At 40.1% G+C, this 19,009-nt stretch overlaps 1 protein-coding gene across 1 annotated transcript; it reads left to right on the forward strand.

The window, feature by feature from the left end:
• The first annotated feature begins 2,513 nt into the window (after positions 1–2,513).
• rev1 (REV1 DNA directed polymerase) lies at positions 2,514–18,181 on the forward strand. Its single transcript, XM_084724732.1, has 22 exons — positions 2,514–2,824; positions 4,287–4,362; positions 5,284–5,416; positions 5,756–5,924; positions 6,841–7,350; positions 7,854–8,668; positions 9,682–9,780; positions 9,897–10,013; positions 10,147–10,273; positions 10,364–10,492; positions 10,584–10,738; positions 10,815–10,934; positions 11,156–11,376; positions 11,478–11,650; positions 13,331–13,560; positions 13,649–13,842; positions 13,933–14,217; positions 14,835–14,934; positions 15,017–15,222; positions 15,333–15,483; positions 16,292–16,394; positions 16,498–18,181. The coding sequence occupies exons 2-22, from the start codon at positions 4,297–4,299 to the stop codon at positions 16,607–16,609; spliced, it is 4,215 nt and encodes a 1,404-aa protein (XP_084580858.1). The 5' UTR covers positions 2,514–2,824; positions 4,287–4,296; the 3' UTR covers positions 16,610–18,181.
• The last annotated feature ends 828 nt before the right edge of the window (positions 18,182–19,009 follow it).

The raw sequence follows: 19,009 nt of genomic DNA on the forward strand, positions 1-19,009 counted from the left end.
GAATATCCTGCTCTTATTGTCTCACACTGTTTTATTTCATGACAGGAGACATATTATATATAATTATATATTATGTTGATGCACGTGTCTTGGAGCAGAGGATCCTATATACGTTCTTCCTCTTTTTCTCTGGTCTGATCAGTAACACACACACACACACACACACACACACACACACGATGACTGAGTCAGACTCATTAGTCGGTCCAGTTGTGCAGAGATCTCTTGTCTCTCTCGACTCTCACACACATCAGTCTCTGCTCTGACTCTCCATCACTGGTGCAAGTACTTCCTGCTGCACCAACACAGAAAGTCGCGCATGAAACTTCAGCATCTGATGTCTGGTACCATAGCAACAGAGAACAACCAATAAGGGGGCTCTTCGGGACACGACAAGCCTTGGGTCAATAGCATCCTGGTTTCTTTGATTCTGTGAAATTGGGTCTGTTGCAAACTAATCCAGCGCCAGACTATGGACATTTTTTTATCTTTCCCTGCACTATGACCTACTTTATTCCACTGTCATCAACTTAGAGATGACAGCTATATATATATACTTAATGTAGGCCAATAGATTTGAAGTCAAGTATCCCAAAAAGCCAATAGATTGTGTCTGTTGGCAGTGACATAGAGAGCCGCAGTAGACACATACAGATGTCCTGTTTTGACTCTTCTTTGTGACTGTACCGGGTTGTCTGAGGTGAGCCGTTACGCTCCTAGCTCGTTCAATCCACACGTGCCTCTGCGTCACGGCCGTTAGTGCCGCTGTGTTTGTGTGTGTGTGTGTGTGTGTGTGTGTGCCGGGCCGTCTGAGGACAACCGAGCTGTGAGCCAGACAGTACACACACACACACACAACGAAAAAAAAACCCTAGACTGCTCCTGATCGACTGTCTACCGCAGGAAAAGCAGGCAGTGTGGGCGCACACAAACCCTTCTAATTTAAGCCACAGTCAGATACACATTTTTCAGGGTGAACGGCCTGTCAGACCGCGATGACAAACGGTTACTTCAACGTCTCAGGGCTCCTCACACCAACGGCTCTCTTGTTCCTGTCGAGCCCCGTGAGTAAATTAGTGTGAAAGTCTCAGTGTGGGCGGTTTAAAACTGTACAGGGCGTCCAAGGAGAGCCACCAAACAGTCATTTCAGGTGAAATGCGCTGGGTTGCCCGCACAGTGGCAGCATTACAGCACAACTTGAAGCTAAAAACAAGAAGCCGGGGATAAGCTGGGTCAAGCTAGCTGAGAAAAGCTACAACAGAACCGGAAGCAGCACCTATTGTGTTGTGTAAAATAAAATACAGTTTTTACCAGACAGAATGAGTTAGATTTCTGGACTAGCTATGGGGAATGGTCAGACCAAACTGATGATACAAAGAATATGCACAAAAATTCTGATTATAATTTTTAAATATTATTTGAACCTCACATTTTAATTATGCTGGGGTGGGTTGAGATAAAAATTCATGGGGTTGAGACTTTAAGGGGTGGTAAAAAATAAATATATGCCAATAAATACAACAAATAATCACAAAAGAAAGTGATCACTTGCTTGGAAGAAGCTCTCAGTGAAGATATTTTAACTCAAAAACGATGATGATTCCTTGAACAGGAATCTCTAAAGGTGGCATTAAAAATTAAATAAATAAATATAATAAATAAATAGTACTACTATTCCTACTACTAGTCTACTACTACTGCTACTAACAATATTATTACTACTACTACTACTAATAATAATAATAAACCTCAGGCATTTTTCCAAAGACATGTCTTTTTATTGACCATTCGTCAAGTCTTTGGTACATTTCCAACCAAGCAAAGTTATGTGTTGGTTACTTGTATTATGTAGAAATAGTATTTACCAACATAAATTACATATTAATCTATATAATTTAATCTACACCAACACTATGTAGGAATGTTAGCCAGCCTTGAACCAGACAAATATTCAGAGTGCATATTTTCATTTACTCTGGCACATACAGTGGTGTTGATATTAATGCAACACAATACAATGCAGTACCACACGATATGATTCACATTTGGGAAGTCTGGCGATGCCAGGCTTTACTAGATGTTAAAATTCTAGAGAAATATCTCATCATGCATGATGATTAATGTTTTATTTTAAATCCACAATAAAAGTTTAATCATTTTTAACAAGAATAATTTAAAGAGTCACAATGAATTTGATCAGAGAGAGATAAAGATCATTGACAGTAAATGTCCTTGACAAACCTGGTTATCCAGGCCGGGTTCCAGTTGAGTTCATCAGGGCAGGTGCTGACTGGTTAGAAGAAAGCTAACTAACATCTGATGACTTAACATTATTTGCTGTGGTTTACTGCTAGGAGGACAAAATCCTTTCTATGTGTATTTGTTTGTTCCGTAAGGAATCACAGCTCTGTGACATCACACTGACACACACTTCCATGTATTCGTTTGTCATGGAATCTTTTATTTTGAAATTCCTCTCCGGAACTTGTACGTTCGGCGGTGCTCGCTTGATTCTCGTTGAGAAAAGGGAAAGCAAATGGATCAAGCGGTAGAAATGGAGAGCAGAAGGACTGGGAGGGTGAGCGAAAATGTTGAAGAGACATGGCGTGGCTGCACAACAAAATAATTGGATCTCAGTTCACAGAAAGGAGTTCCCCGAAGAACAAATTCAAGGTTGAGGAGTCGAGCTAACCGCCTGGAGGATTTTCATTTCGCTTTGCTTTGCTCTTACCTCGTAATCAGTGCGCTCTCACACAACGTTAGTGTTGGGCATTATCTGCAGAGAGAAGTCTGTGGCTAACAACCCAGTCTGACAGGATAAAAGGTAAAAGCAAGTCACTTCTGTTGGCGAACAATCACTCAGGACTGTTGTTTGTTTACAGCCATGATTAACACCGCGCTGAAGTTACACAGTCATGTACTGTCTCCATTGTTTGGTGGCTAATTTTGCCAGCATTGTTAGCGGGTGCATGCAACACACTTATACTCGTATTTTTTGCTTGCTTAAACTGGCATGATGTTACAGTCGTGTCATGGCGCAGCGACATGCATCATTAACTAGCTAAGCATCGTTTAGAGTTGCTAGGCTAATGTTAGCTGCTTGCACGAAAAATGTGTCAAAGTGCCACATGGGGCTCTGTTGTAACCTTATGCTACCTGTCAATAGCAGGGGACCTGTCCGGACATGCCCTTGGCCACTGACACAGGGCTCGTACCATTACCTAAACATGTTGGCTGGATTCATCTTAATAATAAATTCTTAGTAACCTTAAATGTCATTTGTTAACATTGCCACTGCTTGTATGTGTCATTTGAAACTACACACAAAACTTTACTCAGGAATTGACTTCAAAACACCACGATCTAATATTATTTATGTTATAAATAAGTTGACAATGAAGATTATTGATACAGATTTATCTGATTGTTAGCGTTACCATTCCGCATTAAGGATCTATGGGAAATTATTCGTGACCATCATACTGGGACTGTGCACTGGCAAGAATCTGGATATACCATATGCATCACGATATGGGGTTAGGAATACACTGCAGTATGTTGTGACACTGAGAGCAAAGTGATATAATAATTTTTATTAACACCACCCTGGACATAAAACTTTTTATGCAGTCTTATTAGACAAGACAGGTAACACTGCTACCTTGTGGGGTTTAACAACAACATAAAATGAATCATTTCCAGGAATCTTTGCATGTATAATATCACCAGAGCTGCAAAGATGAGCCCATTGAAAGAAAATTAGTTGCCAACAATTTTCATCACTGTTATTTCAGTCATTTTTCAAGGTTTCAAACATTTGCAGGTTCCAGCTTCTTAAATGTAGTAATTCGCTGCCTGTCTGTCATTTATGATAGCAGATAAAGAGTCTTTGCGTTCTGAACTCTTGGTTGGACAAAAGAAGCAATCTGAAGATGTATCTTTTGGCACTCGGATGAACATTTTACATTTTTTTGACATTTTACAGACTAATCAATTAACTGTGAAAAAACAATCTGCACATTAATTGTGAATGAAAATAATTGTTTGTTACATTAATAGATATCACGATACAGCAGATGAATCAGTATCATACAAAATAATATTGCGGCACTAAAGTGTATCAATATTTTTTTGCGTTCCAAAAAGACACATTAATCCATTTCTTCTGTAAATACTTATAAATTAACTAATGAATTAATTAAGCATTAGACTGTGTGCAGTCTGGTGTTTGAAGACAGCTTTGACTTGCGTGATTGATGAATGCTTCCTCCTCATGTTCTTTCAAGGTAGCTCATTATGAGTCGAGATGGGTGGATGAAGAAGAAAGCCAATGCCAGTGGTGACAATGGTTGGGCTGACAGGGTGAGTGTGTATCTGTTATCTCATCACAATTAACAATATGTGGAAGAAGTTATACCAGTATGAGGATATGCCTGCCCTAAAAGGAAAACAGTTGCAAATATGACTGATGGAGAACTGTAACCTTAAAGGAACAGTCCACCTCAAAATTAAAAATGCATGCTTTTCCTCTTGCCTATAGTGCTATTTATCCATACAGATTGTTTTGGTGCATGTTGCCAACTTTTGGAGATCAGCTGTAGAGATGAGATCAGAAGAACATGACAGCAATGTCCCTTTTTTAGAAATCATGACCTGTATGCTCAAGATAATCCACACATCTTGTTGTAATCAGTTTTGTGTAGGAACTGTTTTCTTTCTACTGAATTACACCCACCAGCTCCGTCACTGCCCTGAAGGAAGTGTGCATCTACTCACAGGCCTCACTTCCATGAGAAGATGTACACTTCCTTCTGCACAGTGATCCGGTTGGCAGGTGTAGTTTGGTAAATTAAGAGTAAAATGTACTTTTACATGCGCTTTGTGCTCCTGGAAAGCTGTGATAAACATTTGACATTTGACATTTTATAGACTACATTGTTAATCGTGAAAATAATCTGCAGATTAAGCAATAATAATTGTCAGTTAGAAAGCAATGCAGCAATTTATTTTTCAAAATATAAACGTAATGGACTGTTTAAAGTCTGTTTTTTTATACATGTAAATAGCAGTGCTGCTTGGAGCCAGATGGTATAGATACTGTTCCCTGTCATAAGAGAGAATTGTAATATTGTATCATTTAGATATATCACCACATGTAATATGCATATGTGACATGTACAGATTCCCTAGTTGACCGTTTTAGCACCTGGGTTCTGCAGTCACAGTTGTCGTGAATGACTTTCTAATACTTTGTTCTGTTACTCTTCTCCTTCTTGTGTGTAGGGTGGCTATATGGCTGCCAAAGTCTCTAAGCTGGACGAGCAGTTTAAAATTGATGCCCCTAGAGAAAAACAGAAGGAAGGGTCATGCTCCAGCATTTTCAGTGGAGTGGCCATCTATGTCAACGGATACACAGGTAACACCATGCTGTAGTGCATCCATTTTTTTTTTACACTTGACTAGTTTGTCTTTCTGTTTTTCCTCACAATTCAGTCAGTCCTCAACAGCTTGAAGAACTGAATGTAAATGTTCTCCAAGAATGTCCCAGAGGAGCATAAGGAGAAAACCACACATTCTGCATACATTATTTTTTCTCTGTAATTTGATCTGTTTTTTCCCCCTCAGCTGAAATGATTATTTCATTTTCAAGATGTTAGATGAAACCTAAGCTTTACAGAACCTCATTATCAATATTATAGTATTATTTAATATTATAAAAGCCCTACAATCATTTCTGTGTCCTGTTTGTGAACAGAGCCAAGTGCAGATGAGCTCCGCAGGCTGATGATGCTCCATGGTGGCCAGTTCCACGTCTACTACTCTCGCTCCAAGACCACCCACATCATTGCCAATAACTTGCCCAACAGCAAAATTCAGGAGCTCAAAGGAGAAAAGGTCATCAGGCCAGAGTGGATTACTGACAGGTGGGTTCAGTTGAGCATGTAAACTTTGTATAGCAGCGAAGTAATGCTACATAAACTCTGTAATATCACAATTAAAAAGTCCACAATATGGTATTTAAAGTGGTATTAAAAAACAGAGTAAAGGATGACTTGAAAAACTTTCTCTATTAATAATAAATGAGGTATGTACAGTGTTTTTGCATTTCCTTTCACCTTAAGGTCCTACCTTAAGTAGCCAGCCGTGACTAGAGATGTAACTGATTCGACATAATATCAGTATTGAGCTGAGATTTTGATGTAATGTTGGTGTGTAGTATGCTAAACAGTGTGAAATGAGACCTGAAAAGTATTTTTCACTTTTACTCTGCATTTGCATGTAACCCAAAGAATAGAAGTTCCAATTTGCTGTGTCAACCCACAGCTGGAGTGCAGTACTGTACTGGACACCTCACTCATGGTGTAACGATAAACCAGCACCAAAATGACAAAAAGTAACATTTGAATCTTGGAACATAAAATAGCAAACGTAAACTCTCAGTAACACATAATGGGAAATTATACAAATGAAAGCTGCCTCTCAGCCTATCAGCTACACACATGAATGTCACAGGCCACAATCCAACAGCATCTGTAAATGGTTGAAATTACAGTACACAAATTACACAAGCTTTCCAGATTGAGGTTCGGCTGGTTTGGCTTTGAATTTTGTATATACAATTACAAAACAAAAACAATGTGTCAGTCAGCAGCAGTCCTTTAATAAAACAAATTAAATAATATCACAGTAGATGTCTTTACAGTCCAGCATAGCATCAAGACATTTTTAATTCCAATATTTGATATATTGATACATCTCTATTCCATGAACATGCTGACATATATTGTTCAATATTACCTGAAAGTTGTTGTGTTAACTTTGTCATTTGTTTAAAAACAGTGTCAAGGCTGGGCGTCTGCTGCCCTACCTACAGTACCAGCTGTATGCTAAACAGAAAGGTCCACTCTTCCCTGGCATGACTTTGCGGCCGTCCTCAGAGATTGCAGGACCCAGCCGTGAGCTGCTTCAGTCGAGCGTCCACCAAAAGCTTCATCTGCCCCAGCGCAGCGTTCAGCACTCTGTTCCCAACCATGAGCAGTCTTTATCCAGCTGCAAGAACAACTCCACCCCTCACCCCAGCCACAGTCGACCTTACCAAGGCAACATCCAACCTCAGTCCATCCCTCAAAGCCCTGCAGCTCCCTTCATTAACCCCCAACCAAGCCACTTAGCATCTAGTCACCTCAGTATAGACCCCAGGCACAAAATCCACCCTCTGTCTAACCCACACAAGTCTTCACCGTCTACTCTTCAAACACCTCATACTGATCTCCAGCACCAGAGAGCAGGCCAACCTGAACCTCAGAACACTTCTTGCAACAGCAGCTGCAACGAAGTGGAATTAAAAATGTGAGTATCCAACCTTTTTTATTGATTGATTGAATTTTTTTTAACCTTTAATGGTTCAGTGTGTGAAATATATGGGAGGTTATTGCCAGAATATGGCAGAAAGGGAATATGATATTCATAAGTATATTTCCAATAGTGTATAATCACCTGAAAATAACAATCCTTGTTTTCATTACTTCAGAATGAGCCTTTTATATATCTACAGAGGGCACAGGTCTGCCTCACCTCACCCATGAGTTTGCTTAAGTGCTGCTTAGTGCAAAACTATGCCCATCTAGAATGAAATGCCAAGTTTTTATGGAGTCCCCTTTCTCAAGAGGTTCATGAGGGGTAACTTTTGACACTGAGCAGGGCCCTCTTGTTGTATTGCTTAACATCCATGTAAAGAATACATGGAAGTATTTGGGCAATGATTACATTGTTTGAAACTGGCATAAATGAACCTGGGAACATCCTGTTATAGTAATTCTCACTAAATAAGACGTCCCTTCTTTACCTCACAGAAACGGATTATTGCAGACCTCATTGGACGTGATGAGCCATTCAAAAATGAATGAAATGCAAGAGTGTGCCAAAGAAGATCCTCTCCTGCAGGTGGTGAATGAAGCACCCCTGACCAATGGACACACTCACCTTGTTAATGGTGCCTTAAAGCCAGAGGATCTGTCCCCTGTTACAGACGAACCCTCTGTTGACATAGAACTGTCTGAGTGCAGAGTCAAGAATTCAGAGAATGAACCTCAGAGTCCTTCAGTGCAGTTTCAGACCAAACCTGACCCATACGAGTTTCCCCACAGTCCTCCAAAGCAGTCCAAGCACTCTCCTCTCTTTCAAGAGCAGCCGAGCTCACAAGGAGCCAGTGAGCAGAGACATAAACCTCCACCTCCTACGTACCAGGAGGTTGTAAAGGCCACCGAAAGCCAACTACTCCCAAAACAGCTCCAGCCATCCTGTCACGTTGATTCAAATCCAGAGAAGACTCCTCTTTCAACTGCATCTTGCTCTGGTTCACATACTCCGATTCGACTGAACGGAAGCCACCACAATGCCTTTTCATCCGACTCAGCCTCACGAAACACAACCACTGATAAGTCATCAACATCATCTAAGTCTTCAACACAGCTGCTGGCACAGACCGGTGGTTTGATCTCTGAGTTCTACTCTCACTCACGTTTACACCAGATCTCCACATGGAGGACCGGTTTCTCTGAGTATGTCAATGAACTGAACAGTAAACGAAAAGCAGCAGGGGCCACCTTCTTTCCTGGAAAAGAGCGACTGAGGAAATCTGTGTCCCAACACTCTGCAGACAGTCGAGGTAGGAAAGAGATGGTCACTTTGTTGCTTTTCCCTGTAAAATCCAGCTTGCTGTATGTCCTTTTTTTTCCTCTGTGGAAGAGGGATATACTGTGCCGCTTAAAAATGGGAAGTATAAGTGAGCAAGTACTTATACGGCCTGAAGAGGTAGTTCCAATTTTTTGATGTGGGATTTTATGAAGCAGGGAGGACTACCAGCACGGAAACTGAGCAGTGCAGTGCTGCAGACAGGGTCAGCAACAAAATTTATTTTAAACATTTAACAACAATCATTAATATTTTAAGTGTTTGCTATTTTTAGAATGTTGTCACCACTTGACCTATCAGATAATCTCCTTTTCCAATTCTAAACTGTCATTATATATAATTCAAATGCTGCTCTGTCTTGCTCAACCAGACAATCAGTCATTTTTCCTTGAAGAACACAGGAGTTAATCTTCTACCGCTGCCTGATTTGTTACTTTGTTTGTGTTATTGTGTGTCTTTGATGAATCTGAACTAAACGTTTAAAACACTGAAGTCACACAATAACCTAAGCTAACTAACTGATTGAGGCAGCGATAGACCAGCAGCTCCTGTGTTCTACAAGCTAAAATGATTTTGGTATGGTCTGGTTTTGCAAAAGGAGTTTGGTTGCTTTGGAGAGAGTGATCTTAGGTTGGTAAGGTAAAACAGTGAAAATATTCTAAATAAAGCGTACACTTAAACTGATAACTTCTTCCGTGGACATTTTTGAAGTGGCTAAAATATGTTTTGCTGCTGATCCTGTCCACAGCAGTAAATTTGCGTAGCTTCATACGCCGGTACTTTTGCTGCTTTTCCACACTGGGGATGTGTTGACCACCATCTACTGTAGGTAATAGACTGAATACAATCTGACTTCAGATTATCTGAACTATTTCTTTAAACTGGATTTCTGGGGATGCGTGTATCATTGGATGCTGTGTTGATGTCACTATGTGATATGGAAAACTTTTGTCTAATGATCTGATATGTATTTATTTGTGTGGTCAGGTACATTGGCATCTGCAAGTGTTAAATCTTGCATTCTTCATGTGGACATGGACTGTTTCTTTGTATCTGTGGGGATTCGAAATCGCCCAGAGCTCAAAGGTAGGACACCCTTTGTTTGGTTAAATTGTGAGCCAGTGAGTGAAACATGTTCAATGTAATGTCTCACACATCCAGTCAGTGCTCCTGGTTGAGGTCATGGTATTTCTCACTCACAGGTAAGCCTGTAGCTGTGACCAGTAACCGTGGAGAGGGGAAAGTGCCCCACAGGGCTGGGGCCAACCCTCAGCTGGAGCTGCAGTACTACCAGAGGAAACAAACTCATCCTCAGCCTGGTGAGATTTCATGAAATCATGAGTTGTTCAGCTCTATAGAGTGTGCTAACTTTGTTTTTCACAGGCCTGGCTCAGTGTATTTCCTGTACTTCCCGATCTTACTTTATTGTCACATACTTGTCCTACACCTCAGAGAGACCAGACGAGGATCTATACAGAACTCCCTCACAAGAGAGTCCTGACTCCCACACCAACGGGATGGACCAGGACGCTGCTGCTCTCTCAATGGCAGAGATTGCATCCTGTAGTTATGAGGCTAGGTGAGGACACACTTTCATGCTTTAATAAACAACACAAATATTTGTATTCTGTACTAACCTCAAAGTTAATAAATCGTTTGTCTATCACAGACAGGCGGGTGTGAGGAATGGGATGTTTTTCGGCAAAGCAAAACAGCTGTGTCCCTCACTGCAGTCTGTCCCGTATGATTTTGAGGCCTATAAAGAGGTGGCTCTCACCATGTATGAGACGCTGGCAGGGTAAGAAGAACTTTGTTTTCAATTTTTCACTCACTACCCCTATATGCAAAATTACCTGAAGAACACCTTCTCTTTTACTTGTTCTTTGTAGTTACACCCATGACATCGAAGCTCTGAGCTGTGATGAAGTGTTGATCGACGGCTCTGCTCTGGTAGCGGAGTTGGGCATTAGTCCAGAAGATCTGGCCAAAGCGATCAGAGCCGACATCAAGGAGAAAACGAGATGCTGTGCTTCAGTGGGCATGGGTGAGCCTCGTACTGTAAAATTGATCATAATAGTGTTGCTATTTTACAAACTCAAACTGACGGCTCATCTTTTCAGGCTCCAACATCCTGCTGGCTCGACTGGCGACCCGTAAAGCCAAGCCAGATGGGCAGTACTTCTTAAAGTCTGAGGAAGTGGATGATTTTATCAGGGACCTGCCTGTGACCAGCCTGCCAGGTAGACACAGCACCACCTGCTGGATAGTTTGGATTATTCAAAGTGGGGTTGTATTAGGTACTTATCCATAGTCAGTGTATTGCCTGCAGTAGATACCGGGCAGCATGCCCCTAGTTTGGAAAAGCAGGGAAAAGTACTTGCACAGAAGTTATTTTAGCCACCCACAAAAAACGTAACAAAAAAAATGAACATGATTCAATATTCTTATTTATTTATTTCAGGTGTTGGACCTGTTATGGGCAGAAAAATGGCTGCTATGGGCGTGAGGTCATGTGGGGACCTCCAGCAGGTGTCTCTGTCTCAGCTGCAAAAGAAGTTTGGACCCCGGACTGGACAGACTCTGTTCCGCTTCTGCAGGGGGCTCGATGACCGGCCTGTCCGCTATGAGAAGGAAAGGAAGTCTGTCTCAGCTGAGATGAACTACAACATTCGTTTTACCAGGGTTAGACCTACTTTCTGTCACATGTGCTATATCTTCTTTCTCATCCTCCCTGTCTGTCATCTGTCTCTCTCTAAACCTCTTGCCCCTCCCACTGTTACCAGGTTGATGAGGCAGAGTGTTTCCTGACTAACTTGTCCATGGAGGTGCAGAAACGTTTGCAAGAAGCAGGGTTGCGGGGTCGCAGAGTCACCCTCAAGGTCATGGTTCGCAAGGTTGGGGCCCCCCTGGAACCAGCTAAATACGGTGGCCATGGCATATGTGATAACCTAGCCAGGTAAGGAGTCTGTTATCCTTACATGTTACAAGTGAGTGACAATGCCATCTTTCTCTTGTTCATCCATGCCATCAGTTTCCATCAACATATTTTAGGTGCATTTTGAAGAATCATATAGCAAGTGGGATATGCTAAAGCTAGTTAAATATTTTAATTTATAGACCAAACATGTACAGTAGATGTGTTTGCATAAGAGCCCAAGGTGTATGAATGCCACAGACAACAAAGTAAATGTTGTGTTGCAATATTTTTAAATAAATGATACAGACAACAAATACGCTTGCCAAAGTAATTGAATCAGTACATCTGTATGGGAAGGACAGGGAAAATTAGGCAAAGGGTCCAGTTTCTTCCTACCACAAATAGTGGTAGACAGTTCAGTTATGTTTTGGGATTTGATGGTAGCTCGCCATAAAAGTAACCAGTTGATCCAAGTACTCCTGGGAATGGAAAAAAGCCTGACCTATAACGCGTTACATGAAATACCTAACATTTATAATCTCAAAATTACAAGTTCTGCATTTGTTTTGTACATGTTCTCATTAATACAGATTCAGTCAACCTTAAGCTTTAAGTAAATGCATCTGTTGTTAATGCTTAACAATAAAAAACAACAATCTCTTATTCACACAAACTAGATAAACCACAGGACTGAAATTAAAAAGCCCTCAAATGGTTAAATGCATCACATAATCTGCATAGTTAAAAATAAGGCTTAATTGGCAGCTGCCTAAATTGGCAGTTTCCTAATGGGACTCTTGTTAAGTGGCTACCTCAAAGCTAGTGGGCGTGGCACTTACAGATTTAAACAACTGAAACCCTAGTGGCAGATGTCTGATAACAAAGTGACAGTAATAACATACATCAGTAATGACTCACCACTTAATGTAAAAAGTTCTAAGAAAAGAAATCTATTGAGAATAGACAGCGTTCAGTCCTTTGTTTGTCAAGCTGACTGGTCAGAGTGGAGAAGGAGGGGGTCATCCTAGCTGAATCTGGATATTTATGTTTTGGGAGTGGTCCAATATTGGCTGATGAAGATAGATAGAAGAGTTCACTTTTAATCTGAGTTACAATGGTATTATAAAAGGTTGATGGAAAAAATGTAAACTTCCTCAATTTTGCAAAAGGTTTTTACGCTTGCTTGAAGCGGCTTTTGCCTTTTTCAAAATGGGAGCTTAATGGGAGATGGAACCACCTTATTCAAAGAATTTCTGACAAAGTGAACTTTTACCTCACATGAATGATATGTTGTTTCCACCCAGAGAGAAGAAGTAGAAGCTGTTTCTGCTGTTGATGTTGACTGTCCCATGAAAGAATAATTACAGCTTTCCCAACTGACAAAAATTCTTGTAGACGACGGTTTTGTTTCTTCCCCTTCTTCTTCCTCTTTGAGGTTAATTGGTGGTTGGCAAAAAACTGTTTTTGTTTTTGGTTTGTGACCTCTACTTCTTCTACTCTATTTATTAACAAAGCTTATATTGCCAACTTCTGACGGACTCTAAACTTTGTGTAAATTAGCTTATTTCCTCCAAACAAGTTGATGGAAGCACATTAATTTCTTTCCCTTTTTCTTTTTTGCAACATTTCTAAAATTCACTTCAAATTTATTTGATAATTCGATGTAAACACAGCTATTGCCTCTTTGTAGACTCTCTTATCTGCCTCCTCTCTGGTCAGGACTGTGATGCTCACTCAGTCCACTGACAGTGGTCAGTTGATCGCTGCTGCCGTCATCAAGCTGTTCCACGCCATGAAGTTGCAGGTTCAGGACCTGAGAGGAGTTGGCATCCAGGTTCAGCTTCTTGAAGGGAATCACTCGGCCCAGCAGAACTCTACAGGCCCCCAGACACGCTCCATCAAAGACATGCTGCTGGACAAGGGATCAAGAGTGACATCAAGCAGCAGAGGTGAGTTTTCTTTGAGTTTCTTTGTGTTTCACTTAATAATCTTTGTTGTCGTCTGTAAGATCAGCTGAGTTTGAGGTCGATGTTACAGACGCTGCTGACAACAACACACATCAGGAAAAGTATTCCTCAACCACAGCCCCATCATCTGGCCCCTCGCCACATCCTCTGTCCCCTCCTGAGCCCGTCCCAGGGACGAGCAGAGACCAGCAGACATGCAGACAAACTCCAAAACGCTCTCGAGCACGTCTCAACCTCAGTATTGAGGTCCCCTCCCCATCACAGGTGAGGACGTGAAGGAAATGTCTGATTGATTAACCCAGAGCTGAACAATTAAATGTTTTCATCAACTTGCGTTTCTTTATGATATCCAAGGTGGATCGTTCTGTGTTGGAGGCCTTACCCGCAGAGCTGAGAGAACAGGTGGAGCAGTCATGGACCAATCGTGATGCGAGACCAAGTAACTGTCAGTCTCCCAGTCCACAGCCCTGTGCTCCTCTTCCACAGCCTCCCTCTCTGAAGTCTCATCCAGCGTCCCCTCCTTGTCCTCCTACGTCTGCTCCTGCACTGTACACTCCACCTGTCGGCACACTGGTTCTGCAGATTCCAAACCAGCCAGACAGTCCGGGGATTGTACTGGAACTACCAAACTTCTCACAGGTAGGGATGCAACGGTTTGGGCTTTTGATAAAGTGGTCATTTTATTTTATAACATACAAAAAAGAAAATTCACATAGGGTTTTCATTATTAAAGGTTTTACCATAGATGCCATTTTATTACCTTCTTCAAATTGGTTAAAGAGTGTTATGTATTTGTCTTTTACTCTATAGCAGGTGACACTTTATAGAAATGGGAAAGAGGAAACAGGAATTAATTTGCGATTTGACAGCCCTGTAACAGCTGGAAGAAAATTTGACTGTGTTCATTCCCTTATGTGACAAACATCTCCAAATGCACAGTAGGGTGCAGATTCCAAATGTCATCTTTAAAATATCTTCTGATAGGAAGTTCATTAAAATCGCCTTAATATGTACACTGGAAAAATCAGTTGTTCATATAAGATCTTATCGCCAGTCGGCACAAGCCTAATCAATATTCTTCAGACATGTTTACAATATATCTGTGATTGTGTCATCTGTCCACACTGTCATTTTACTATTGGAACTGCAAAAGCTTTTCTCCACATGTGCATATCAGTCCTAAATAATGCAAAGCTGATTTCATTGTTTGTGACTGATGTTCAGCTTCTCTTTGTTTTACTGCTTTGTGGCTGCAGGTTGATCCAGACGTATTTGCTGCGCTTCCCAAAGAACTCCAGGAAGAACTGAAATCTGCCTACAACCGTGTAACAAATGTCCAGCCCCAGGCAAAAATATGTAAGTCATAAAATAATTTTTTTTTAGTTATCAGTCTGCATATGATCTTAATCTCATTGTTTCCCTCTTGCTTTCTCATCAGTGGAGCAGAAGAATCCACTGTTGCAGCTAAAACAGTCAGGAGTTGGAATTGGTATTGGCCGAGTGAAGCGGCGCTACAAGAGAAAAAATGCAGTGAGCCCTGTTAAAAAAGGTCCCTCCCCTGTGAAGAGACGTCAGATGACGAACAGCCCAGCCAAAACCCTACCACCTCCTGTAAGATCACGGGAGCCATTGAACACAGTAAAGGTGAGCCAATTCGGTTTCACACATGAAATGAGGCATGTTTGGTGGTAACATGTGAAGATAGATAGTTTATGGCAGTTTGGAACTTGTTTTCATATGTTTTCCTTTCCCAGACTGAAAATGGTCCCTCCACATCGACCTCAAAACCAGACATCCCAGAGACTTTCTCCAAATTTGTTCCTCGCCCTGCTCCAGCGTTGGCTGGAGCCTGTGACCTGACGGATATTAAAACACTCCTACGGGAGTGGGTCACTACCGTTACAGGTATACAGTGAAGAACAGCTCTTTTTTAAATAGACAAGCTACTAGTAGTGTCACAATTTGACTTAGAATTTTAAGGTCATGATTATATTTGATTTTTGATTATTTTTTTTTTTTTGCACTGATGTTTATACCATTATTAGACAATAGTTTTAATTTGCAACAATCAACTGATTAATGGTTTTTATTACCTTTACATTTTCAAATTTTTCTTTGAAAAGAAAGTCTAAGAGTCTAAATGGTGTGATTTAACAGACGGGAAGCCACACTATGTCAACTTTGGAGTGTCATGTTTTTTTCTTTGGACACACACCAGATGCTGCAAGTAGACAGGGATGAAAGGAAAAAAAAATTCTGGTAGAATCACAGATTCAGCAATTTTGTTTGATTATTGAAACTGAGAGCTATTTTTTCCCATTTTCAATTTCATATTGAAACTATGACCCATACAAGAATTACATGCAACCATTAATAGTGACCACAGTTTTTTTCTTAATTAACTCAGAAATCACAGGCCACAAAAACATGGCATAGTTTGTTGAGAAAGTGTACATGTATGAAGAACACCATCCCTTCATCTCCTCTGTTAGAAGAGTAGCATAGGTCCTTTTTGTGTGGGTTGTTAATCTGGCAGTAAATGTACAATAAAGGCTGCAGCTTCTGGAAGCCAAAGCCCCTGTGTGTCTGTTGTTTCCCAACTGCTGGAATAGTTTTGCTACAACGATCAGCTTCACCTGTGTGGAGGGAGTAGAATGTAATTATTTGTGGGGTTGCAAAAATGCATTTTTAATGGCCTCTTACTTTTTGTTAGACCCAATGGAGGAGGACATTCTGCAGGTGGTGAAATACTGCACTGATCTGATTGACGATAAAGACCTGGAGAAGTTGTATTTGATTATAAAATATATGAAAAGGTAAGAATTCTGCAATTCAGCCCCCTCTGTTCCTCTACCACTCCCCTCTTTTTTTGTGTTTTCACTTATCCCTCATGTTGCATATTTGATCTGTTCTCTGCAGGCTCATGCAGCAGTCGGTGGAGTCAGTTTGGAGTATGGCTTTTGACTTCATCCTAGACAACGTGCAGGTGGTTGTGCAGCAGACTTATGGTAGCACCCTGAAGATAGCATGAAGACGGAGGGAGGTTTACTGTTTTCACTGTGTGTTACTGTTACACCACCACACTTCGTTTCTTTTCACACAATTGTGGCATCTAAATGATCTTTTTCCTCCTTTTAAACTGTGACAACACTGCAGCACGTTCTCAGTGGCCTCCTGAGACACAGATAATGACTTCACACACCGCACAGGACATTATTTTCTGTGCTTGTTCTTCGATGGACAGATAACACTAACTGCAAATTCATCATTTTTTCATGTGGAGTTGTTTTCTAAACAATGCTAAGACTTGTTTTCAAACACAAAATTTTATATAAAGACTTTTGCAGGCAGTGCTTAACTATTTCTTACACATGCAGTCCAAGCCAGGCCTTGTAAGATTTTAAATTTCTCTCTTCCTTGTGAGTGTTTTCCATCTGACAGAGCAGTTGACTTTTAAATAATGTTACACAGGCACATTTTGGTCTTTATTTTTATTTCATTTATGCAGGTAAAATCAGTCTAAGTTCAAAATATCTTATTTTTCATCAGTGTTTCTTTGGTGCTCCACACCTCTTGTACTGACCTGTGAAATATCTACAACTGCTGTGTCATTAAAAAAAAGCAAACAAAATATAGTCTGCTGCATACAGTAGTATCTTTTTCTCTTTGTCTCTTGCAAAAAAAAGTGCCAAACCCTGTTATATTATAGTATGTAAATAATGTTTTTAAAGACACTTGTTAAAGGTTTTAAAAGAAAAGATGTAAGTGGAGGGTTTACCTCTTGTATTGTTTACATGTAGTGAATTCTTAGTAACTGTCTTTAAATTGTAAATCTTCTCACTCTTAAATAGTTTGTAGGTGTTCAATGGTTCAAACGTGGAAATCAGAAGCTGGCCAAAGCACTTCATATGAGGTTAACTGTTGATTCTCAGTAGCACTCTTGACTCGGGAGGATGCTGAAGGGGGTTATGGCAATCAATAAGTAGCCTATGCATATCTTTTTTTCACTAACAAGTGAGATGTCCCTTCAAGATAATGTAACATTTCATACAGCCTTTGTATCTGAAGTAAATCTTGGTTTTCTAGTGTGTTTCCAGCCAAGTTACCACTTTCACAAAACTGAATATTGAAATAATGCTGGATTTGCATAGGAACAGGTGAGCTGATTTTTAAATCTGAAACCCGTCGTATGTACTTGTGTACATACTTTAGAGACATTTGTATGGCTCGTGGCTACATCATTGTATTTCTGTGAAGTTTTATGATTGTCTACTCGGCAGATGCGGCTGGCTGGCTGGCTTGTGATCTCACCATGCAAGACATAATGTGTGTGGTTGAAAAGTTTGTTTAAAACGGTATCTCTATATGCAAACCAAATCAATCTGTCCTTTTTTCTTTTTAACTTGTTGGAAATGAATGTAATTCAGAATGTGCAAGTCTCCACTCACTTTCAAGATGTTTGCTTCTCTTCACCTGTCATATCTTGCCAGAAGTTAAAATTGGCCAGTCTTGGCTTCTCCAAACTGGCTTGTGCCTGAAGACCTGAAGCTGTGAACTTGTTTGTAAGTTTTCTAAATCTTGGTAATAAACTGTAAACTCTGTATTAACTTATTTTTCTTTGTCATCTTTAAAGCTACATCCTGACTAGTAGAAGGGTGTCCAATCAAGTTAAGGCTTGTCCTGAAAACAGTCTCTTTGATGGGGGAAAATATATATATATAATACAATATAATATAATACTTTGACACTCAAAAGTTCATTTAGGTTTTGTAAAGTACCAATATTTTGATACCTTTTCAACATCACGTTTAAAATGATACAGAATCCATTAATTGTAGTATAGAGAGTGAACCTTTTAACTGAAGCTTTTAAAAAATATTCAAGTGCTCATTCAACACCTCCATTCAGTTGCACCGTAGCTAACTTTTTCTGTACCAGCACTGTTAATGAAAAAAGAAAAGAATTATTCTACGTTGTGTACCGGGGACTTTTTTTCTTAGTGTCAAAAGAGGTATTTAGCATCATTTTTTAAATACCAGTGATGTTTCAAAGGTTAAAATTCTCATATGATGACTCTAATATCAACATATTTTTCCCTTCTTTTTAATTTTTTTTGCAGTGTGCTTGCAAGCATGGAATACACAATAAACACACTGTATGGTCAAGATACCTGTGATACCCAGCTGCAGTTTATCATTTTTTTGCATATATTTTGTAGTGCAATAGTTCATATTTTATATTGTTATACTTCTATTTTTCTTGTCACCCAAGTTGGAATAAGTCCTAATTTTCTAACATTATTTTATTGTTTATTCTAGTTAAATACAAACAGATCTGTATCAATCGTAAGGTTTTGTTTTCAGCACGTAAAATAAATGCTTCAGATTTGAAGTCGATATTTTTAAATGAATCAGCACAGCCTAAAAGGATT

The sequence above is a fragment of the Lutjanus erythropterus genome, chromosome 8, assembly GCF_056507025.1.
Source record: "Lutjanus erythropterus isolate fLutEry1 chromosome 8, fLutEry1.hap2, whole genome shotgun sequence".
NCBI lineage: Eukaryota > Metazoa > Chordata > Actinopteri > Lutjaniformes > Lutjanidae > Lutjanus > Lutjanus erythropterus.

Bases quoted from the DNA above. Each gene is read 5' to 3' on its own strand.
- rev1 (XM_084724732.1), top strand. From the start codon at position 4,297: ATGAGTCGAGATGGGTGGATGAAGAAGAAAGCCAATGCCAGTGGTGAC. The intron at 10,493-10,583 runs GTAAGAAGAACT...TGTTCTTTGTAG, and splicing joins ATGTATGAGACGCTGGCAGG to TTACACCCATGACATCGAAG. The intron at 13,561-13,648 runs GTGAGTTTTCTT...TCGATGTTACAG, and splicing joins AGTGACATCAAGCAGCAGAG to ACGCTGCTGACAACAACACA.